This window comes from Tympanuchus pallidicinctus, unplaced genomic scaffold, assembly GCF_026119805.1.
Source record: "Tympanuchus pallidicinctus isolate F22 unplaced genomic scaffold, pur_lepc_1.0 scaffold9, whole genome shotgun sequence".
Taxonomy (NCBI): Eukaryota; Metazoa; Chordata; class Aves; order Galliformes; family Phasianidae; genus Tympanuchus; species Tympanuchus pallidicinctus.
Window position 1 is genome coordinate 20322386 of NW_026294813.1, and position 25023 is coordinate 20347408.

The window sequence follows — 25023 nt, forward strand, 5'->3', positions numbered from 1 at the left end:
AAACCTCCAGAGAATCATTTCCTTACAGGCAACTTTCTTTATCAGCATAGCTTAGCCCTAGATATGGTCATTTTGTATTATTCTTCTTTCTGAAAACCCAGAAATTTATCTGTAATTGTAAAATTTTAGTAAATTGATGGAAAACTTACCAACAGATGCACAGAAAACAGTGAGAGGTGTTTTGTGATTTGAGACCAGGCTCTCAATAGTAGTAATAAAATTCTAAAGAATATAAATGCTTTTTTTGGGCGGTACAGAGATTTTAAAGTACTTTATTTGTTATTACAGGTAAGAACAAATACTACCACCTATTTGGGGGGTTTCTTTGTATTTATGTACAATTTTGAGTGGTTGTACTACAAACTTAACCAACAGGAAAGATATAAACTTACTATAAGATTGCACTCTGTTGTTTATCATGTGTTTTAGACCATGAATAAAAAATAAATCTTTCTCAGAATGTCGTCATTGCATTCTCTGGTGAAAATGATGAACAAATAAATCTCAAAAGTCATATTTCCAGGTCTATCTTTAGTCAGCTTCATGAGTTTAAATTCACTATTTCACTTCTCCATTCTTTAAATTCTATTCTCTTTTCCTATTTAGAGTGTTGATTTCACAGAGAAAAAACTGTACTGTGTCAAGGAGACATTCATCTTGATTAGGTCCTTTAGGTATTCCTGCAGCATGTACTTAGAATGCATCGTAAGTTTTCCTTCTCTTTATGATTATTTATTATTCATACTTTGATATTGTCTAGAGACCAATAAGTTAAGATTATTCCAAAATGCAATATGTAGACAAATATAGATGGCAGGTGTATCATTAAAGTTGGATGTATATACATAACATAATGGATTTAGTTACTACTACTATTTTCCAGTTAGATCTGAATTTTTACTTTTTTTTTTTTTTTTTTTACTTTTTTTTTTTTTTTTTTTCCCCCTCTCTCCTGATTCCAGCAAATGAATATGTGGTAATTCTCTAGTTGTTTTGCTTTCTTTAGTTGATAGCTCCAGTTTCTATTTTTGATATTTTGAATATTTTAATGGTTACTAATAAATTTAGTAGTGGTTTGGAGTCCTTATACATTTTATCCTTTATTTAAGCAGTTGAGAAGTTTATGAGGAGTTATTATCCAAGGAATATGGATTATTAAAGAAATAATAAGAGAAATTATATCATCAGCTGCTACATATAGCCATGTAACAACTTTTAAAAGTTTAGACCTAAGTTCAAAACTTTTGAAAATCTCAAAGATATCAGGAAAAAACATTTTAGTTTAACATGTTAGGTTTTCCTTTTGAACTAATTTTTGTAAGTACTAATGGTTTTACTGTCTCTCACATATCAGACCCAGATTCTGCCATCTTCCCCTATTTTTGCTTCAACAGTCACTGATGTAGAAATAAAAATTTTATTTCAGTCAATCAAAACTTATTCCAGATCTTATTTCAATCTCTGATTGTCCCATTGTAATCTAGCCATTAGGTAATTGTTAACAGCTGAAGATGATGACTTTCAGTATGTTACTGATACAAGTGAATATTTATCATTACTTGAAGTTGTAATGTCAGTAAAGCCAATAGAGTCAGTAGAATATGGGATCTCCGAGAATGATTCTAGTATATCAAATTAAATTATTACTTTGTATTTCAAGATAATGTCAATTAATAGCTTAAAACTGGATAATGACGCAAAAATAACAAAAACAATAACAAATTTTAAAATACACTTCAGATTGGATTTTTGACCTTATTTAGATATCATACATTGAAAGATTGTTTGCTGTTTTGTCAGTTTTGGTTTGTGTTCTGCAATTCTAACATAGCTAATTGTAGAGCATGAAACTACATAAATATTTCAAGAGAAGACTATGGTGTGACTTCTACACTATGTAATTGTCATTTAAAAAAAAAAAAAAAAAACTTTTATCTAAAGTTTACAAATATTTTTCTCTACAGGTACTATTTAGGATACGCTTCTCATAGTGTTGAAATCTCAAGTCGGTGGAGAGATGGAAAGGAATGAAGAAGACAAAAATCTTTACTTACCGATAGTTGGATCATGATAATCAGGGAACCGATGGCTTATGAACTGCATTGTCATTGCTGGAGAGAAGAAAGAGTATCAGAAAGAGATTGCTATTGTCAATACAAAATGACATCAGGGAAAACAACAAACAATTCACTTATTCAAGTATTAGTTTAGAAAGTGAATCAAAATTTTGTCTCATGTCTACAGAGAGATGTATGCATTTATATTATTAACTGGGCACTGATACATACTGATAAAAGTTATTTCACAGAATTTCCTCTTTTTAAAGTTGCATTTATCAGTGTTTAAAATTTTACATCTTTTTAACATCTGGTACATATTATTAACTCAATCTTGTCTAGAGAGGAATATCACTGTGATGAAAATTTTTGCAATACATTTCTAGTTCTGTCATAGTTCTGTCATTGAAGGAGGGAAGATTTAGGTTGGATGTTAGGGGGAAGTTCTTCACAAGGAGAGTAGTTAGGCCCTGGAAAGGGCTGCCCAGAGAGGTTGTGGATGCCCCGTCCTTGGACGTGTTCAAGGCCAGGTTGGATGGGGTCCTGGGCAACCTGATCTGAATGTGTACGTTTGGTGGCCCTGCTAGGCAGGGGGGTTGGAACTACATGATCCTTGAGGTCCCTTCCAACCCGGGTGATTCTGTGATTCTGTGATTCTGTGATAGTCCAGCTACACGAGGTGCTATAGACAGCATTTAAACAAATCAATTATAATTGTGAATTAGTTTTATAGAGTAATAAATCGGTCATTTATTATTATTATTTTTAAATATATGAAGCCACTGAGTTGTTTCTGTGATGACTATGGAACACTGATCACTCTGATGACAACTAGTAAAGTCAGTCACCTCACTGTGACTGCCAAACCAATGTATAGATACATAAATAAAGAAAAAAAACAGGATAGTTTGATCTGAATTAACAAAATACATTGTTTCATTTATTTTCCTAACAAAACAAAATTTCTAGTAAAAAAAGACCTTAAAGTTCCGATAAATTGTAGTAAAATGTAGGAAATAAAGTGTTGCAGTTAAACAGTCTAATACAGAATCATAGAATTATAGTGGTTGGAAGGGATCTCTGGCAATTATCAAGTCCAACACCCCTTCTGAAGCAGTTTCCCTAAAGTAGGTCGCAGAGCAAAGCATTCAGGCAGCTTTCAAGTATCTTCCAGGAAAAATCCATCATCTCTCTGAGCACCTTGTTCCAGCACTCTGCCACTCTCAATAGTTCTTCCTTGTTCCAATTTGTGCCCATTAACACTCTTCTGTCAGTGAGCAACACAAAAAAGCCCAGTTCCATTCATTTATTCCCATCCTTCAGATATTTATAATCATTGTTAAGATCCCATCTGAGGTTTCTCATCTTCAGGTTGAAAATCTCCTAGTTCTCAGTCATTCCTTTCTTGAACTGGAGAGCCCAGATCTCAACACACTATTCCAGGTATGATCTCACCAGAGATTATCACCTCCCTCGACCTCCTGGCCACAATCTTTTTAATGAAACCCTAGATGCAATTGGCTTTCCTGGCCACAAGGGCACACTGTTGGCTCATGGGCAATCTGTTGTCCACCAGGAAAACAGCCATGTCCTTCTCAATTGAGTTCTTTTTCAGCTGACCAACCCCTGAAATGTATTGATGCGTGCAGTTGTTCATCCCCAGGTGTAGGACACTGCACGTGCCCTAGCTGAATCTTATAAAGTTCTTCTCGACCCAACTCTCCAGTCTATCCAGGTCTTGTTTAAAGGCAGGACAGGCTTCTGGTATGTCAGACACTTCTCTCAGTTTTGTATCCGCAAACTTGCTGCAGGTGAACTCCATTCAGTCAGGTTAGTGATGATGTTGAACATGATCAGACCCAATACCAACCCCTGGAGAGCACCACTAGTTACGGACCTCCAACTAATCACCTTATAACTATCTTATATATGTCTTTTCCTTTCTCTAGTAAATCTTCAATAATTTTATACAAAGTGAAATAAATACAACAATCAGGTTAACTCTAATTATGTAATGATTTCTGAAACATCATAAATTGCAATTCTGGCATATGTAAGTGATAGATTATGTCTACTTCTGCATCCAACACAGTTGGTTTTTGTTTTATTTTTTCCTAATAAAGCTTGTCGTCACCCTATTGGAAATATTAGTGTAATGGAGGTAACTAGATCAATCTATGCCTGTGACGTGGGGAGGGGGCAGAGCCTTCAGGAAAATTGCTTTGCAATGTTTGGAACATGTGGCTTACTGGCAACCAGATTCCAATTAATGTAGAAAGCCAAGCAGTCATATCTTATCCACCTTTACATTTTGCTCATGCCATGTTAACTTGAAAGACTTTGAATAAGCACAAAGGTAGGCCTCACTGGGTGACCATAATGTCAGTAGTCCTCAGAAACAACAGCTGAGAAGTAAAGGAATCTGCCTAACATAGAGCTGTGAGTAAAATGCCTTCAACAGCAAAAGAAATTAATTCCAGTTGCTCAAAAACCAGAAAAGAAAAAAAAAGAAGGTAATGCATATTAATGAAAACAAACAAACAAACACTTTTTTCAAGTCAATTTCATTATTTTCATTTTTCATGTTTTTAATACCTGCTTTCAAATTTCTATATGGCGCATATGGGGCCATTTTACACAGAAACAAACAGATAAATACATAAATATCCTTTCTGAATTGTAACTAACTATTAATAATAATTATTCTGTCTTACTTTTATGATTTGTGATCAGTATTTCACATCAGAACATCAAGTAGTGTGTTGGGAGTTAAAGAGTTAATGGATTGTCAGTAATTCCAGTTAGCTGGTCTCAGAGGAGAAGAATGAACTAAAGCTCCCAGAAGACTTCATTATTAAATTTATGTTTTCCTTTCAGAGGGAAAGATATAACTGCCTGGGAGCCACAGAACTGACTCTTTTTGCCCACCTTTGCTCCAGGTGCTTCCTGACCATCTCATCTACAACATTAGAGTAAGGTCTTAAGTTTGGGACACTCTCTCATTTTATTCTATTTATTAGCCTCAATTCCAATTCTTTTGTATTATACCGTATTATCTCTCATTCTGCTATCATATTTAGTAGATCAGTTGTTTCCCTTAGCTCAGAGTGCCACTGTCTTTTCTTGTCTAGACCCATATCCCTACCTTTTCCCTTCTTCCCAGCCCTTTTTCTCAGGGCATGGGACAGTGGGTCCCTTCGTCCCATCATAGTCCATCACAGATGGGCTGAACCGTAATAACAGTCATAACATACAACAGCAAAGACAAGGCTCTGTAGTTCTGCCTTATATCTTGAACGTGTCAAATACCTTGAACAGAAGAAAGTATGAACAAGAAATTCCACATTCTGAAAATCCTGTGTATAAATACATTCATTTTTAAAACAGCATTATATTTGTTTAATGTTTGTCGTATTTATATTCTAAAGGAATCATGGGGTAAAGGAAATAGTTTTACAAAATATTACAGACAAGGAATATCAAACATTTATTATCATGTTAACAAATTATTGCATCTTTGGTATAGACAAATGTTAATGTTAGCATTATAAATGCTAACATTAATTAAATGTCAATGTTAGCATTATAAATTCTTAATAATTCAGGGAGTATAACTATATATAAAAAAATCTCATTCAGTTTATATATTATAAAAAAAAAATCTACTTGTGGTGATACTGATATATTTTATATTTGTTAGATAAGTTAGTTCTAAGTGCTACATAAGTTTGGACACTTTAATTTCCAGAACATTATTTCTGGAAAACTAGAGTGACATATTTAGTCTTCTATCTGATAATTGCTGGTGGTTTCTGAAGACTAAATTCATACTTAATGTGATATGTTTAGTTTATTCCAAAATGCAGGAGCATTACAAAAAATGTTATTCATTTGGGTTACACATACACAATTTGAGTATTCTGAGGGCTTACACCAAAATTAAACTGTTTTCATTACCTCCTGCCTTTTCCTTACTAAGTTTATTTTTTAAAGCAAACTACTGTTTATCGGTTCTCAGTCTGTTTCTTCTTGGAGCTATGCATCCCAAAATCTCTTGTTAACACATGAAAACAGGATTCTCAGAGGACACCCAGCACTCATAGTAAACATTTTTCCTCTCTCCTGAGGCAGATCCAAATCAATACATCCATTATGTACTCATCCAATCCATAGGATCTAAGAGGATTGAAATCAATTGTGAAATAAGCAGAAAGTTAACCACTGAGACTTGTAAAATTTCTCTCTCAGAAGAGTGTTCATAGACATCATTAAACATTGTGCAGCAACCTAGGTTGTACACAGTGCTTTGCTGGCAGAACTGAAAATAAATTTATGGCACAATTTATTATAAATGTCTTACTTCAGATGGAAATGGAGATGGTGAATATAAACTCTCTTAAATGCTCCTTACTCCAAAAATACTGCAATAACAACCCTTTTAGAGAGGTTTTTTGTTGTTGTTGTTTTTTGTTTTTTTTTTCCAGATCATCTCCTAATCACCAGGGTATATAACCTTTTCAGTGTCTTGAGTGTTTCATCACTTTCTGCAGGTGGGTTGGTACCTTCTCCAGGAAGAAGGCTACATGGTTTTGTTTTCTCAGACAGAAGGAATTCAGGTATTCAGAAGGTACTCTTTGATCTTTTCCATAATTAAAAATAAAATTTAAGAAAATTAAAATTTAAAATTTTAATTAAAATTAAATTCTTAAACCCAAGAAAAAATAAGGAAATTGGAGTATAATATATGAGAATTGTAACCAATCTTCTTCTGCATGTTCTTCAAAATGAAAAAAAAAAAAAAAAAAAAGCTTTTTCTGTTAAAGCTTACTGAAGTAGGCTTAAACCCTTGTCCTGTCACTGGGCTTTTGATCACAGATGTTTTATAAAGGGGCTTTTCAGGGGAAGCTTTTTTTTTTGTTTCTTTTTTTTTTTTTTAAGCAGTCAGAATCAACCCATTTTCATTCTTTCCTGCTTTGAACAGAATGTGCTGCACTTCTGAGACACTGCACTCTGTCTTATTTTTCTATCATTTTCAGAGAAATCTGATGAAATAAGACCAGTTTGGATGAGGATTAGGGCAGCCTGATCTAGTTGGTGGCAACCGTGCTTACGATGGGGGATTGGGTCCTTCCAATACAAGTCATTCTATGATTCTATGGCACAATTCTATGAAATAGAATCATATCAAATGACAGGTTTCAAGGCCACAAAGGATTATGAATTTTGATACACAGTATTCCTCATTCATTTTTAAATGTATTTATTTTATCTGTGGATGCTTAATTTAGATCACAGTACAATTTAAATGTCAACTGCAGTCACCTGAATGCAAACAGAACTAGTCAGATTAATGAAATAACATTTTTACCTACAAGTGCTTAACCAATGTAGAAAAAATTACCAAACAACTAAAATATCAAAAATGAGAGGTAGTTTGATGCTGGTGAAAAGGACATCCAAACTATCTTATTATGATATGTAGCTAACTTAAATATATATATGCCAAAACACTTACTATGTGGAAGGGTATATGAATAACCTGACTCTTCTCAGAATCATTTGGACAACCAATTTTCCACTGATAAGACATATGTTGTGTTGGATGTGAACACATAATATCCATAGTGATTAAACATTACATCTATCAGAAGGTAGGTGAGTGGTAATTGTTTTTATCTATTTGGGTCAAAAAGAAATGAAAAAAGATAGATGTGTAATGCAAGCTGATACAGATTTGTGTACTTGTGGAAAGGTAAGTAGATAATGATAATCTTCTCAAAATACAAAGAAGAAAGGATTAAATTATCAATTAAATATCCATTGATAAAATACTTTAAAGCAAAGGGTATAGCTAAATACATGATTGTCTTATTATATGGTAAAAGACAAAGTATATTGCAGGATTTAAAATAGTGGGTACATATAATTTATAATTAATTCTAATAAACTCAGAGATCTTAACTCCAAGACAAAGGTGCTTTTTAACTTCACAGCGCTGAAGAATGTGAGATTTTTCAAGAAGTTTTGATATAGTTTATTTTATTAATATATTCTTCCCCAAAGAATTGCTACAGGCTAGATTCACTGAGAGCACACAGCCTAATGGTAACTTTGTTCTGACCCATTACAACCATTTCTACTCTGTTATATTTTGTAAGAAATAGGATTTGAGATTTACTGCATGCTTTGACAAAAGAATGCTGCAAAGACCATGCACTGCAATTATTAATTTTTTAGGTATTATAATATATTATTTATCGAGTGTTCACTGTGAAATGAGGGCAGAATAAATTTTGTTTTTCTGTGTCAAATTTATTCTGGCATACAAGAAAAGTACGGAAGACTGTTCTACAACATCCTACTGCATATACAGGGTAAGTGATGTAGCAATGCTTTTTCCACTGTTGATGATAAGTAAGTAATAGGTTCAACTTATAAAACGGGCATCCAAAGCAAATATTAAGTAGCTAAATAGTAGACTCGTAAAGAGCAAGAGGTTTTTGAATTAAATCTGAATGCAACTATTAAAATAAACAAAAGCAACAACAAATATATATTACATTTAAAATAGAGATCTTATTTCCCAGAACAAGTAGAGGATTCTTTCTTTAGTCCACTGTATTGCTAAGATAGAGACTTCTATTTTGAATGGGTCTTAGTTAAAGATTGAATTGCAGAAAGCACTGCACAAGAAAGCATTGTCTCCTGAAAAAATTATGAGGGCTGTTCTGAAAGTAATGTCTTATATTCTATTACATTAGCCTATGATGTCAGAGGCAGGTGTTGGTAATATCACAGTAGAGGCTGAATGGCAACAGAAAGGCAATCTGACAAAATGGAGTCTGACAAGGAGGTGCATATGAAGAAAGGTGTGTCACTGAACTCTTCCACGTGAAAAAAATGGCACCCACTGACATTAACTGAAATTTGCTGAACGTTTATTGAGACCATCCAGTGAATGTGAGCACAGTGGTGTGGAGGGTAGAGCATTTCACCAGTGGTGATGGTAACAGATCAGCTGGTGCAAATTTTTTTAAGTGCAGCACGCAGGGTCTTGTTCACTGCTGGTAAAAACATATAGTTAATAATGATGTCTATGTTGAGCAATGTTGTTTTGTAGCTTAGAATGTGTTCTATCAAATAGTGTTATCGTGCTCTTTGTATCTGTTATAGTTACCATGGAAAAAAATAAAAGGCATTACTTTTGGGGCAACCTGTGTATTTGCATCCTCTACAAAGCTTCCCTGTTTCTCCTGCCTTCAAGCTATAATTGACAGCTCTGACTCTCTTGCATCCTTATTTTCTTCCCAGGATAGTTGTAATCTTTCTCTCCTTTCAGAGAATCACATATACTTCCTCACCATCTTCTTGGCAAAAGCATAGCAAACAAATTTATGGGGGAAATATCTTAAAATTTTGTCTCAAGAGAAAAAAATAAAAAATAAAAATCCCAGAACTTTTATAGTGGTAGTGACTGATTTAGAAGAGGTAATCTTGTAATTTGGACTGGAGAAGAAAAAAAGTTTATCTTGTTTTGTACTTCTAACCATTGTAAATTAAGAGCAGAGTGTAATGGAAATGTGTGAAAACAAAGTTGATGGTGACAAGGGAAAACAGGAAACATCTTCTTTTGGAGAATAGTTAACTTTTAATAGTTTCTTCTGCATCAAGTGAAACAAATTAGAGAATTTTTATGTTGTGGCTCTATCTACCAGCATGGTAAAGGGAAATAATTAATAATTAGGACATCTACCAGATGAGCAGAATCTCCTTTTTGCCCCAGAGACACAGGAAAGAAGAAGAAGAAGAAAAAAAAAAAAAAAAAAAAAAAAAAAAAAAGGTAGTCTGGGACCCATTTTGAATGAATCTAATTATTACTTTCAGAGTATATCTCAAAATATTCTTGCTATTTCTATTGAAAATGTTAACAGTGGAAAAACCCATGCTAAGCTGTCTTGGAACTGTGCAGCAGGGAGTTGAGTATATTAAGCGTGAAAGTGAGTGAAACTTCATTCTGGACTTGAGACCTAAAGCAAATCTTCAGCAGAAATGTTCTCATTGCAGAATTCCAGCACTTCTGAATCAGCAAATTCAAGTGAAAAACAAGGGTTTTTTGTTTGTTTGCGTGTTTAATTTTTTAAGTTTTTAACTTAATTTCTATATCCAGACTCAGTACCAGGAGCAAAATAAAATGCACTACATTGTAAAATTCATGGTAAAAAATTCTGTTCAGGTTTTAGAGAACAAGGAAGCAGCTGAGACTTGCTTTTATTCCTAGTGTAGTAGACATCACTATAATGTGACACAAATTAACAATAATGACAAAGTAAATTGCTACCATTTGTATACTATTTCCTGCATAGTAGCTCCCTGACCCCCGACAGAGAAGTCTCTTGTAAAAATACTGAGTATTCCCTACCCTACTTAGCTTACGAAGTTTGACAAGATGCATGAAGAAATTACTTCTAGAAAGTGCAGCTATTAGCACATTTTCCCACTCTTTCATCAGCAAGAGAACTTAATGTCTTATAGTGTACTTAGTGGAAAATCCTATGGTAACTTAAACCTGTCATTAGTGAGCCATCCAAAATTTAATGACATAAAAAGATTTTGAAGTAGACTCTAATATAATGCAGCTTTTAAAGCATAATACATTGAATAAAGCTAGATTAACTCAATTTTCTGATGTTATTTCAAAGAATGGTAGAGAAAATTCTAACAAATAGACACATTGTGATTAAAGTCAATGGATAGACCTCCTAATTTTATAAAGTACAACAAACAATAAAAATCTGTAGACTAGTTATACATATATGCCCTGGCTTGCAGTTAGCCATCTCAAGTAATATTAACTCACTGTGAAAAAGACTTTCAAGAAGAGATAAAGCCAGCTCATTCCATGGAAAGAAGAATCTCAGCAACAGCATCTCTTTCTCTCCCCTTTTTTAACTGCTGGTATGTTTCCATTTAATGACAACTTGAGATGCTGTGTCTTGGCTTACTGCTGTTTCAGGAAGCGGTAAATTGACATTGTTGTTAGGTTTCCTAACACAAACTAGTGGTTAGCTCTTCTGATGTCTTCTTTGTGAAATTATACCCCATATGTCAAGCAGTGATGAATTGGCAGTGACAGTAGCTGTTTTCTATTCTGAGCGGGAGAACTGTTGCTATTCTGTAATATGGTACCAACTTTTCTGTACTTCGAATGAGTGCCCCAGGAAATTGATGAGACATCACAGGGAGAGATACAACTCTTTAACTCCTCAAAAAAACCATATTACAGATTAAAACATAATTCACTTTAAGATTTTATTTTCTTAATCATCCTGAGGTTTACTATTAACTCATCCAGATTTTCAGAAACTTTTAGAACTGAGTTCCCTCCAACTTAATTAGGCCTAGGTTTGTATTTGTCTGTGCTGATTTGAAGAATTACTATTTGCATCTCTCTCAAAAATTCAAATGTTTTTAAAGGTGTCAGTATTTAAAATAATGAATTTTTATGTTCCTCGGATATGGAGGTTGGTGGCCCTGCATGCGGCAAGGAGATTGGAGTGTGATGATCCCTGAGTCCCTTCCAACCCAAGCCATTCTATGATTCCAGGATTCTAGGATTCTTAGTGAACTTTCAGTGAAAGGATGATGCCTCCTACAAAGAAAACTGATCTGGATGAATTTCAGAAGAGGAAATTAAAACAAGTAATGATAAATTTACTGCTTTTGTTTGGTATTTGGTGGTATCAAAATTACTGAAAATAGAAAATCAGTTTCGGACTTTTGCTATTAAATATATCCATTTTTACACTATAAATTTTATGAGCAATAGTTAACTTTCTAATCTTGTTCTTTTAGCATTTTCTATTTAATCTGGTGGTTTAAAATGCAGTTTTTTTCTTTGTTTTCTTTGTTCGGTTAAAAAAAAAAATGAAAGCTATTGTAATGTTGTTTATTTTCTTTTTCCTCATAAATTCTTTGATTCATTCTTTTAAAGTCAGACACATTTTTCTCCAGTGAGAGCAATGGTGTTGAATGAGCTGTTTAAGCTACTAATGACCGACTCCAGAACAATCCTACAATGTTAACAAAAATCTGAATTAATCACAAAAAAATTGATTATTCCTAGAAGTCTATCCTCAATAATTCATTTCCAACTTATATTTTTAAATGCATACTTATCTCAGTGGAGATAAATATTGCACAATATACAAGAATGAACATCATTCTTTACTACAGACATGACTTTGAATTGAAATTTTGCTTGTTAGATATCAGCAATATTTTTCCCTCAGCTAGGTAGTCACCTAGACATATTATCATTTACAACTTCATGAGTTCTGAATATTTTTCTACTGTATTAGAAGAGAGTATCTGTAAGATTAGAGAGAAGCTATTCTGCTGTTTATTTCCCTCCACACAGAACCGTGCACGCAAATTAAAAAGGCTGACACTTAAAAAACTATCCAAAAATAAAATCAAGCATTTGATAAAGTCTGATACTGAGGATATTATGCTTTCTGGATAGGGGCCACATAGTTCTATGTTGCTATCAGCACCACTTCTAACATGCTCATGTAGAGTAAAAGTCACAAAGATAACAATATAGAGAAGAAACTGTTGAAAAAAAGACTCAAGTTTTAAGATGATCCTTTTTCATTCTAAGACCAGTCTTAAATTTACCAGTATTTATCAAAATTAAAACATGCAATATACAAATTTTATACAATTTAGCTGCAATAATATAAAGACAGGTAAGAGAAAGGATTCAAGTTTTGTGCCCTGATTTTATTTGGCTCCCAACCTTTTAAATGCTGCCTTTAAAAACTCTCTGCGAATCATCAGTCTGGAGACTGCTGGTGTATGTGTTTCACAGTTGATTGCTGGTACTTCCTGGAGGCACAACACTTCAGAGGTCCTAAGCATTCAGCTATTAGGATATGATCTCTGCAAATATTAAATAGATTGAAAAAGGCATTCTGCATGGAAGGAAATCTGGTAATTAAGCCAGTAGAAGCTTCAAGTATTCAAAGCAAATGGAAACAATAGAGCTTCTTGATCTTGTAAATGTACTTCTGAAACAGCAAAGTTAAGACTAAGGAAAGGAAGTTATCTCTGAGTATATTATTAGGTTTTTCCTTTACTTTTCATTTACATTAATTGTAAAATTAATATTTAAAAAAAATTAATAACCACTGTAAAACCACTGAAGAAATCTAGGGAGACTTTTTTTTCAAGTTTTATACTCAGCTAATAACTCTTTATTATTTGAGTGTCAGAAATGTATATATTTTTGTTTTGTTTTGTTTTGTTTTGTTTTTTTCCATACCTGCAAAAACCAACCAACCAACCAATCAAAGGAGCAGCAATATGGAAAGAGATCACTGAGATTTACAAGACTGCTGCCTACAGTCTGGCTATGAGTGAATTTAACTGCTCATTTTACATCAGGTTAGTAAAATCATTACATTTTTAAGAACAGGCTCAATCAATCCCTTCATCATGAAATTACCCAGATGAAATCAGGTGCACGAGATCTAACATCTTAGGAAACAAGTACGAGTTACTAGTGCAGTGGCGATGGGAAGACTAAAATGCATCAGGATGATAAAATAAAATTGCTACATATCTTCTCATCCACTTCTTCATTTCATTGCAAACCTGACAGGAAGTTCACATCTCCAAAAGTGCATTCATATTGTCTGACACATGTGCATATGACATTCTGGTGATATATTGTCAATGGGTATGGTTGCAAGACATCATTGGGTGTGAAAGGCAGCACTTCAAGCACTAAAAGAAGTAATTTATTATAACACTAGTGTGATACTGAAGAGGTCAGAAAGCTGAAAAATACATACAGCAGTTCTTGAAGGCTGCCTGTATTTTCGCAAAGGAAATCAACGTTAGCTTATTCAAGTTTGTACCTTCAGTTCAAATAAGAGGTGTTAGAGCTATAAATACTGCAACATGGAAAAAGTTTACAATGTTTCGTGGGTTTTTTTTGTGTTTTTTTTTTTTTTTTCAACAGCTGGAAGGAAGTGGCTCATGACCCATATATGACCTTGGGTATACTTAGGATCCCTGGAAAATACTAGTTCCCAGTGTTCAATTCTTCTGAGCTAAATCTGCTGTATTTTACAATGGGCTTTCTTCCATGATGCTCTTGTCATTTATTCTGGTGAAGACTTATCTGTCTCAGGATTTTATGCTACTATACATCACCTTAGCTTGATAGGTACATGTGGTGACTCAACGTAAAAAATAGTAGCAGTTAACAAAAACAAAAATTAAGTAAATGCATGTATATATTTAACTATTTCTGCATTTTCCCAGTTGCTCTAGAAAGTTGTTCCATCAGATACGCTTAATCAGATACGCTTAGCAGAAATAATTTTTTTCTAGAGAGTAAAGTATCAACAGGCTGGTTTGGATCAGTTCCATGACTAGAAGGTTGGAGGGATTCGTGAATCGGTGCCTTCAGAAAAGAGAAAGAGGGAACCCTGTATAGTTAGAAACAGTGGCAACGATCTGAACAGAAACAAACTAATTTACTAAATATGGTATCGGAATGCAAGATGATACACTGTAATACAATATAGTTAGAATTGAAGCTAATAAATATAATGATAGAGTGACCAAAAAGTGGAAAGGCCTTACCACAATGCTGAGGTAAGACACAGGTCAATCAATAGGGTGAGAGAAAGCCAAAAAAGAATAGGTCAGCTGATCTACAAAACCTTTTCTGAATGCAAAGTCCTCTGGGTTGTGCAATTCTTCTCTTCCAGACAGGTACCCAGAACTGGAGCATTAACTCTTTAACTCCTAGTGCACTACATGATGTTATGATGTGATATGCTGATAACCAAAAATCATAAAAAATGACAAAGGTGCTGTATTCATCTGTTCCAACACAGAACGTGAGTTAATGTTGTCTTAATCCCTGCAGTATTACTACATTGAAATTTTGTCTTCATTGTACAGCCTCATCACAGCTCAGTTCTCAACAGATAGGGATTTGGAACTGAGTAAGAAACAAATCAAAACCCTGATGTATTTATGACTACCTAAAACACAAAGCAACATGCAGATTTTCATTATAACAAATGCAAGTGTTTCATTGTGCATGATAGTGAGGAACTGAGAGGACATTCAGGGGCTATTAGAGGAGAGATTACTGATGTACTCTATGTCTCAACAGTGTGATGATGCTGTGCTATGCTGATTCAGAAGTGAGTCAACAGAGTTACCATAAAAGAGGAAATTCAGGTCTTTTTTGAATGTACTTGCAGTGATACATATGTGACAGAATGACTCCTCTGCCATCAGCATTTTAGTCAGCAAAGTCTTTTGTTCAATGGCAAGTATTTATAGACGGAAAATAAATGAAGGCAATCAAAATCCAACAAGCAGAAAAAAATTTGGATGTTAAAACTGTTACATAAGACTTATGTGTGCAGTCATTACTTCTGTAACACTGAACACCACTTTGATGTTGTTCTGTATGTGTTCAAATCCTACCTCACCTAAATGCATGATGGTGAAAAATTTCTGTCACTTTCATGTAAAAATAATATTCTATTATGTAGCATTACCTACATTAAGGTTTTCTCTTTAGTTTTAAACAACATAGATGGTAGCACGTGGGATCTTCTCCTTTCACAGATTCTTCCATAAAGTTCTTACAGGAAATAAACTGAGATCCTCTGAAATCAATTACAGCTCTCTAAATGAAGAAATTTCATTTGATTTTTGCTGTTATAATGTTTTGTTTGTTTGTTTGTTTGTTTGTTTTCCCTGATAAATCTTTACTAGACTTCACTGGGGTCAGAATAGCTTAATAGTTCTTTTCATTTGCATTTAATAAATGAATGCATTCATTGTGTATAATTTTGGTCAGTTTCAAATATAATTTCAATCCTTAGAATTTTGATTGTTTTCTAAACAGCAAAAAAGTAGATGAAATATATATTTAGAAGACATAGCCTTATATTTTATAGTTTTTAGTACAAAAATAAATCAACTGATGTCCCACACTATTATTTTTAACAAAGAAATAGGTTTTCTTTCACAGAAGGAAAAAATTATAAATAACAGTGCAGAGCTCTCCTTTATTGAAAATATGTATATTTTAAATGAATGGAAGAATATTTGAAGTCCAAATACAATCACATCATTTATTATGGTTTTTAGCTTTTTCAGTTCATCATCCATCTACATCTCTGATAACTTCAGCAAAGCTTTGTGGTGGATTTAGACCAAAAGTCTGTTTGGTTTAGCACCATGTTAGGTATACATGAGAGTTTAAGAAAGGCAATAGGTACATAGTGATCTTTCCCAGTATGCAACTTCTCTACTATTACCATTCCATAGAGTAAGCATCTAAAGTAACCATTGCACCTAAAGCACTGTGCTTCACTAAAATTTTGCATCTGAACTGTAGAATTGCACTGTAGAATTTTCTTTGATTACAAACATTTATTCTCTATAAGAATAGTTCTGATTTTGGCAGCCACAGCTAGAAGAAAAATGGTGAAAATTGTACAGGATCTTCAATTTACACATACACTAAACCTAAACACTTGTGACTCCCAGTACATAAGTCATGTTAAAATTATTTTGCAACAACCGCAGGTAGGCTGGTTACACCTGATGAACTAAAAGCTGGTTATGGCATAATAATATGTTTACATAAGTAAAGGTTAACATTTATTAGAAAAAATAAAAATAAAAAGGAACAGATACCTGCAAAATGACTTCATAATTCAATTTTTCAAATTCATCAAAGTGCTCTAATTTGCCTGGTAATTCATCACATAATTACACAGGAAGCTTCTGCTCTTATGAGTAACTTCAGGTTTATCATTTCTACTCTTTATGCTGCATTTCTCTTTAAAGTGTAAAATGGGTGAAATAACACTTCTTTTTAATCCATATTTTGTATTATTACTACACAGTCCTACACGAAAACTAAATATTACAACAAAAGATGTTTTTCACTTTGTACAATTGGTCTGCTGTTGTGTTTATATATATATATATTTATGTATTTTTATATTTACATACATAGTATTATAAGCATGAAATCCTGCTTCACAGAATCACACAGAATCACAGAATAGTCAAGGTTGGAAGGGACTTCGAGGATCATGAATCTCCAACCCCCTGCCACATGCAGGGCCACCAGCTTCCCCATTTAATACTAGACCAGGCTGCCTAGGACCCATCCAATCGAGCCTTGAACATTTCCAAGGACAGGGCATCCACAACCTCTCTGGGCAGCCTGTTCCAGCATCTCACCACTCTCTCTGTAAAGAACTTCCCCCTGACATCCAACCTAAATCTTCCCACCCTCAACTTAAAACCATTTCCTCCTGTCCTGCTGTTATCTACCCTTTCAAATTGATTGTTGTTGTGTTTGTTGAGTTGTGTTGAGGGACATGGTTTAGTGAGTACTATTGGTGATAGGTGGATAGTTGGTGGATACTGAATGATCTTGAAGGTCTTTTTCAACCTTGGTTATTCTGTGATTCTGTGATTCGCCTCCTGTTTGTAGGCTCCTTTTAGGGACCAAAAGGCTGCAGTTAGGTTGCCCCGCAGCCTTCTATTCTCCAGGCTGAACAAGCCCAGCTTCCCCAACCTATCTTTGTAGAGGAGGTGCTCCAGTGTTCTGATCATCTTTGTGGCTCTCCTCTGGATCCTCTCCAACAGCTCCCTGCCTTTCTTGTACTGGGGCTCCAGACCTGGACACAGTACTCCAGATGGGGCCTCACAAGAGCAGAGTAGAGGGGGACAATCACCTCCCTGTCCCTGCTGGCCACTCCTCTTCTGATGGAACCAGGATACCATTTGCTTTTCAAGCTGCTTATAATAAAGCCAGGTGATGGATATATGAATTTACCAGATTTTGGAAGTGATAGCCTTCCTCTTTCAGAAGCCTTTGATAACAGCTTTCTCCTTGTTCCGAGACAGCATTAAAACAGTGTATTTATTTAAGATCTTACTATTTTTACAGTTGCAAAGATGTCTAGAAAACAGACAGGAACATTCAAAAAAGTAGAAATAAAGTGCAATTAGAGAATTATATAAATGTATTAAACAAAATTCTATTTGGTAGCTGTATGTAAACATTGAAATGTATGTATTTTTGTGAAGGACAGTTTTCGGAACCCTCTTTTTTTTTTTTTTTCTTTTTTTTTTTTCTTTTTTTTTTTTTCTTTTTTCCTTTTTTTCCCCTAGGCTCAAAGCTCAATTTGTGAGGCCTTTTTGGTGATAAGACCCAACTAACTTATCTAGGAGGAGAGTGGTGGGTGTCAAGATGTATCAATCAACATCATTTTGTGGACAATTTTACATTTGAAAGCATCTTTGAAGATGTTTGCCTTCAGAAGGGAACGACCACAAGCGTTCACTGGTGGAAGATCTGGCCTTTGAGTAAATAACTTAGTGTGGTACAGGAAACTGGGGGATGATACCATTGCATCCAGTGAAGATGGTGTCTCCCTGCTTCCTCTTATCTGGTGAGTTAAATTGGCAAGGCCTGGAAGGTGGGAACAAAGAACTTCCTACTAGTTACAAAAACCAGAAGCTGTCACTCCAAAAAGAGCTGACTCAACCACTTCGGACTTACTATGCTGTTGTTAACGTTAGTCAACTGAACAGTGCAACCTTGATGACGACTGAAGATCACTGTATGAACTACTAGCATGCTGGAGACTTTTGTGGTGACAATCTCTCGCTTTCTACAAAAACTCCTTGCTTCTATTTCCTATCTCTTTCCTACTGTCCATCTTCCCTTCCTTATCTCCGTTAGTGACTAGGATTTGTAATAAATTGATTGGGTAAACATTTGACCTGTTGTATCTTAATGTGTCTGATGGGTATACATATATTAAAGCATTTCCCTTCCCTCCAGCAATTGGAGCAAGACAATTTTGCAATGAATCTTTGTTGCTTCTTCTGATCACAGATATTTTCTAATCTAAAAATAGAGCATATGAATTAGTTTTGAGCCAATTATGTTATTTGTGTGTTTAAAGTGTTATACTCTTATGAACTGTCAAAATTGTCATAATCTTGTAATCTTGCAAACTCAGCAATCCTCACTGACTTCTGTTTCCATCATTTTGAATTAGTGAAAATGTTAAAGCGAAACATTTAGTAGTTAAAAGCGAAAATTAACAGCAGGACTAGGGAAAATGGATCCAAGTTGAGGGAGGGAAGATTTAGGTTGGATGTTAGGGGGAAGTTCTTTACAAGGAGAGTGGTTAGGCCCTGGAACGGGCTGCCCAGGGAGGTTGTGGATGCCCCGTCCTTGGACGTGTTCAAGGCCAGGTTGGACGGGGTCCTGGGCAACCTGATCTGAATGTGTATGTTTGGTGGCCCTGCTAGGCAGGGGGGTTGGAACTACATGATCCTTGAGGTCCCTTCCAACCCGGGTGATTCTGTGATTCTGTGAAATGAATGCTGCTGAAAAAACAGTGAAATCAAAACAGGAACTACACTTCACACAGACAGTTTTTTTAGAGAATATGAAATAAAAGCTGTTTATTTAGACACAAGGGTAAAATCTATTTAATACACTACTATATCTTAATATATTTATGTATTTAATGTATTTCTATGAAAAGAATTCAAACATTTAATAAAGCCTCTAAATATTGAAATATATTGCCAATCTTATTTGTGTTGATAAATGGTTAATTTGATGGCAGAAGTAAAACTGCGTGGTTATTTTTTCTTGTTATAGCCAGAACACACTGGATAAAATACATCCTGAAACGGAACACAGTTTCTTAAAATCCCCAATCAACAGTAGAAGTTAAATCTTGGGAAGACTGATATATGATGGTCTCTGAATTGGTGTATGGAGGCCAGTGATCCCTAAGGGTATTATCCCTCCCTAGCCAAGTGTATTTCCCACATACAGAGTTTCTTTTTGTCCATGTCAAAAAATAAATGCCTGCACTGCTGAATGCCTCATGGTTTTGCCTTCTTGGCATTTTAAGCATCAAACAAAACAACTTTGCTTTTCTTTCTGTAACGGAGGTCACAAAAACAGAAGGTCTGACTAACCAGAGGGAGATAAATAACCCAAGAAGTGGGATGAGGGAGAAAACTTTATTATTATCTTAAAGACTGCTGGAGCACAGTTTATAGTGAAGCCAAGTAACAAGTAGCAAACAACATGAAATGTTTATGCATGTCTGTGAAACTTAGTTATTCTTCTCTGTCTTTCGGGCATCCACTAATTTACCGATCTAATCAACAGACTTATTTTCTGCCTTCTTGGATACTACCACCTCCCTTATGGGTTGACATAAATCACAAGTGGCTCTAGCCCTTGGCTTCACCAATATGAAACACTATATACAAAATGAGTTACTGCAAATAAGACAAGGGCTAGTGCCATAAAGCTGTCACCTCTCCCTCCAGGATTTTTGTTCCTAATAGACCTATACACTTTCTTGTTATCCACAGTCATATTTTAAAACACTGAAGCTGCTATTAGTTGAATACAAAATCATTTATGGACAGCAAGCGAAGGTTCTTAATGAATAGCAGCATAGACTGAATTAGGAATTTTAAACTTGTTTTTATGTGATTAAATTCTTGAAATCAGTTTTAGAAAATCTGACTAAAATGTACTCTTAGGTAATTGGGATGCAGAACTAATTAGATTCTTAGTCAAAACTGGGGGCTTATCTGGGGAGTGTACCTCTTTCGCCACTCTTTGTGCTTTTTTCATTACAGTGTGAGTCTAATTTGCTAGACTTCGATAACAATAAAATTAACCAAACCACATATGCAGCACAATCTAGTAGACACAGACTATCAGTTTGAAGCTGACATTTGTATTAGTGAGAGGCAAATTTCATATGATTTTTGAGTCCTCGTTGAATAAAACAATCAAAAGTTCACAGACAATATGGTGAGAAATGTGTCTATTACATCCAAACACAAACATCCAGACCTTATTTCAGTGAATGAGTTGACTCAGTACGATAAAGTATTCAGGGTTCATCTTTCTCTTTTACATTTTTTAAAGTTATAGTCACTTTGAGATTCATGTTTGGATTAAGGACTCTGCAAAACTGGCCTTTTACATTTAGATATTTACATTCAACCTTGGAGCCGAATGACTTTCAGCTTTGGTTTCTCTCCTTTGGCCTCTGTCTGCTGTTCACTGAAGTCAAGAGATTGCTTTAAACTGATCATTGTTCCATATATCCAAAGGCCAAAAATGAACATTTCAGTAGCATGGGTTCGTGAGCTTAAGAAGGAACACATATCTTTCTCATTTAAAGAGTATAGGTGTTCTAAGGACCTTTGTTGTCTGCAATTGGCAGGTTTTGACTGGAGAACTTGTAACTATATTACTGAAAATTCAGTTGCATGATCTCTTCAAACAAGAAAAATGTTATGGCAACCTCATGAAGTTCAGAGGACCACCAATAACTGAGAACCACTATGCAGCAACATTATCTGGACCATTTCTGGCAAGAGGCGGTTTACAAATATCCCTCCCACTGTAAGAGATAAGCAATTCTGAGACCTCCTCAAGTGACTGAACATGTACAAGTCTATGGGTCCAAACAGCATACATTTCAGTGCCCTGAGGGAACTGGCTGGTGTGGTTGCCAAACAATTCACCATCATAACTGAAAAGCTGTGACTGTAAGATGAAGTTTCCTGTAAATGGAAAAAGACAAATACCAGTTCTACCTTTATGAATGGAGGAAAGACAGACCTGAGGATTTACAGGAAAGTGAAAACTGACATCTCCACCTGGGAAGATCATGGAATGGATCCTCATGGAAACTATGCTAAGGCATTTGTGAGATAAGAAGGTCACCTGAGACAGCTAGAATGACTTCACCAAAGGTAGATCTTGCCTGAACAGTCTGGTGGCCTTCTATGATAGTATGATGGCTTCAGAGAACAAAGAAAGGACAACTGATGTCATCCACCTGGAATTGAGCAAAGCCTTTGACGTGGTCCCGCATCACATTCTTAATTTGGGTACATACAGATTTGAAGAGTGGACTATTTGGTGGCAAAATAGTTGGCTGGATGATCATAGTCAGAGAATTGTCAGTGGCTCTAGTGGCTCTATATGCAGGTGGAGGGCAGTTATAAGTGGTATCTCCTAGGTAACCCGTCTTGGGACAAGTAGACTTCAGTATCTTTATCAATGACATAGACTGAGTTTGTTCTCAACAAGATTGCTAATGACACAAAGGTGAGTGGTGCTGCTGATACAATAGAAGGAAAGGATACCATACAGAGCTACCAGGACACTTGAAAATTGGACCCATGTGAACCTAGTGAGATTCAGGAAGATCAAGTTTAAAATGTTGCAATTGGGTCAGGGCTATCTCAGATTGGAAGAAGAGTTCCTTGAGAGTAGCCGCGCTAAGAAGGAGTTGGGGATTCTGGTGGATGAAAAGCACAAGCCAGAAGTGTGTGCTTGCAGCCTGAAGGACAGCTGTATCACAGCAATGTCAGCCCAAGATGTAGTGATCGTTGTTTTCTACTCTGCCCTCTAGAGGTGCCATCTGGAAGACTGTATCCAGGCTCAGGAAAGATATGGAGCTCTTGGAACAGATCCAGAGGAGGGCCACAAAGCTAACCAGATGTCTGGAGAAAATCTTTCACAAAGAAAGGTTGAAGGAGCTGGGCTTGTTTAGCTTGGAGAAGAAAAGGCTCCAGGGAGACCTTATTGCAGCATTCTGGTAGTTGAAGCTCATAAGCAGAAGCGAGACTGACTCTTAACATGGTCTGGTAGTGATGGGGGAAGGGGAAATAATTTTAAATTTAAAGAGGGGACATTCCAATTAGATGATAGGAAGAAATTCTCTACTCAGTAGGTGGTGAGGCATTGGAACAGGCTGTCCAGAGAAGTTGTAGATGCCTCATTTCTGTAGTCATTTAAGGCCAGGTTGGATGGGACCATCTACAATCTGACCTAGTGGGTTACAATCCTGTCCAAAATAGAAGGTATGGCAGTGGTTTATCTTTAAGGTTCCTCCCACGCTTGCCATTCTATGAATATTCCATGAGTATTCTATGGAAGACTGCATATTAGTAACTCAGACCAGAAATACTATTTATCTTGAGTCTAACCTTTTTATATATTCAAGCAATGTAGACTAAAATAAGCATTCTGTTTGTTATCTGAAGTTCTTCTTTAGCATTAATCATAAAGTTGAATTTGCAGTGGATGCTGCAAAATTCCAAAAATGATGAATTCTGACTAAGTAGCTAGTGGTGTCATGCAAAAATAAATCAAAGATTTTTACCTGCTCAGCTCTGCTCTGCATACAAAAATGTTAGCTAGACAGTGAAAAATACTGCTTATTATAAGTGATAATTTAATTTTACATTCTAGAAACTTTGTAAAAGTAGTGCTGAAGAGAGCATTTTGTCCAAATATTAATGTGTGCACATAAATTCATATGTATTTGTGTGTATATATGCATGTAGTTCTATTTGTACATAAAAATACATATACACATACATGTGTACTCATGTACATTTTTTTTTTTTTCTTCTGAAGGTTGCACTACCTTGTGTTGTGGTTTAAACTGGCAGGCAGCTAAGCATTAAAAAGTCATTCAGTGTAGGATTAGAGAGAAAAATGTAAACAAAATAGGATATGTGGCTTGAGATAAAAATTGCTTACTAAGTCCCTAAGAAAAAGAAAATGAAACCAAAAATGTGATAATAAGTATGCATTTATCTATATCATAGAATAGTTTGAGCTGGAAAGGACCTTTAAGATCTAGTTCCAACCCCCCTGCTGTAGGCAGGGATAGCTGCCTCTAGACCAGATTGCTCAAAGCCCCCATCTAGCCTGGCTTTGAATGCTTCCAGGAAGAGGGCATATCTCTCTCTTTCTCTCTTTCTCTCTTTCTCTCTTTCTCTCTTTCTCTCTTTCTCTCTTTCTCCCTCCCTCCCTCCCTCCCTCCCTCCCTCCCTCCCTCCCCTCCCTCCCTCCCTCCCTCCCTCCCTCCCTCCCTCCCTCCCTCCCTCCCTCCCTCCCTCCCTCCCTCCCTCCCTCCCTCCCTCTCTCCCTCCCTCCCTCCCTCCCTTCCTCCCTCCCTCCCTCCCTCCCTCCCTCCCTCCCTCCATTAGCACATTAGAGTGCTATTAAAATCATAGAATCATAGAATCATAGAATCACAAGGTTGGAAACGACCTATAAGATCATCTAGTCCAACTGTCTCCTCATCACCATTGCCACCACAAGCACTAAACCAGCAGCTCCTCATCCAGACGCCTCTTGAACACTGCCAGGGACGGCGACTCCACCACCTCCCTGGGCAGCCAATCCAGTGCCTGACCACTCTCTCAGAGAAAAAGTTCTTCCTTATGTCTAATCTAAACCTCCTCTGATACAACTTGTGGCCATTTCCCCAGGTTCTATTTGTTGCCTGGGAGAAGAGGCCAAATACCTCCTCATCACAACCTCCCTTCAGAAAGTTGTAGAATGCAATGAGGTCTACCATGAGCCTCCTCTTCTCCAGACTAAACAATCCCAGATCCCTTAGCGACTCCTCATAAGCCCCCTCCAGATCCCTCACCAGTTTTGTTGCCCTTCTCTGGACACATTCCAGGGCCTCAACATCTTTCCTGTAATGAGGGGCCCAAAACTGAACACAATACTTGAGGTGCAGCCTCACTAGTGCTGAGTACAGGGGGATGATCACCTCCCTGCTCCTGCTGGCCACACCATTTCTAATGCAGGCCAGGAAGCAGCTGGCCCTCTTGGCCACCTGGGCACACTGTCGGCTCATGTTCAACCGAGCATCAGCCAACACCCCCAGGTCCTTCTCTTCCTCACAATCATCCAGCCACTCATCCTCAAGCCTATAGCACTGCATGGGGTTGTTGTGCCCAAAGTGCTGGTCCCAGCACATGGCCTTGTTCAACATCATCCCATTCACCTCAGCCCAGCAATCCAGCTTGT

General features: G+C 36.0%; 2 protein-coding genes and 1 pseudogene across 2 annotated transcripts in view; 1 reads left to right on the forward strand and 2 right to left on the reverse strand.

The window, feature by feature from the left end:
* The window catches only part of LOC128074636 (uncharacterized), a 964422-nt gene that overhangs the window by 850303 nt on the left and 89096 nt on the right, over positions 1 to 25023 (reverse strand). The window lies entirely within an intron of this gene.
* LOC128074630 (uncharacterized) overlaps positions 1 to 25023 on the forward strand; it is a 620087-nt pseudogene that overhangs the window by 428042 nt on the left and 167022 nt on the right.
* RIT2 (Ras like without CAAX 2) overlaps positions 1 to 25023 on the reverse strand; it is a 189627-nt gene that overhangs the window by 126025 nt on the left and 38579 nt on the right. Inside the window, exon 2 of the mRNA XM_052670690.1 lies at positions 2055 to 2111. Coding sequence (XP_052526650.1) covers positions 2055 to 2111 — 57 coding nt within the window. The remainder of the gene's footprint in view (positions 1 to 2054; positions 2112 to 25023) is intronic.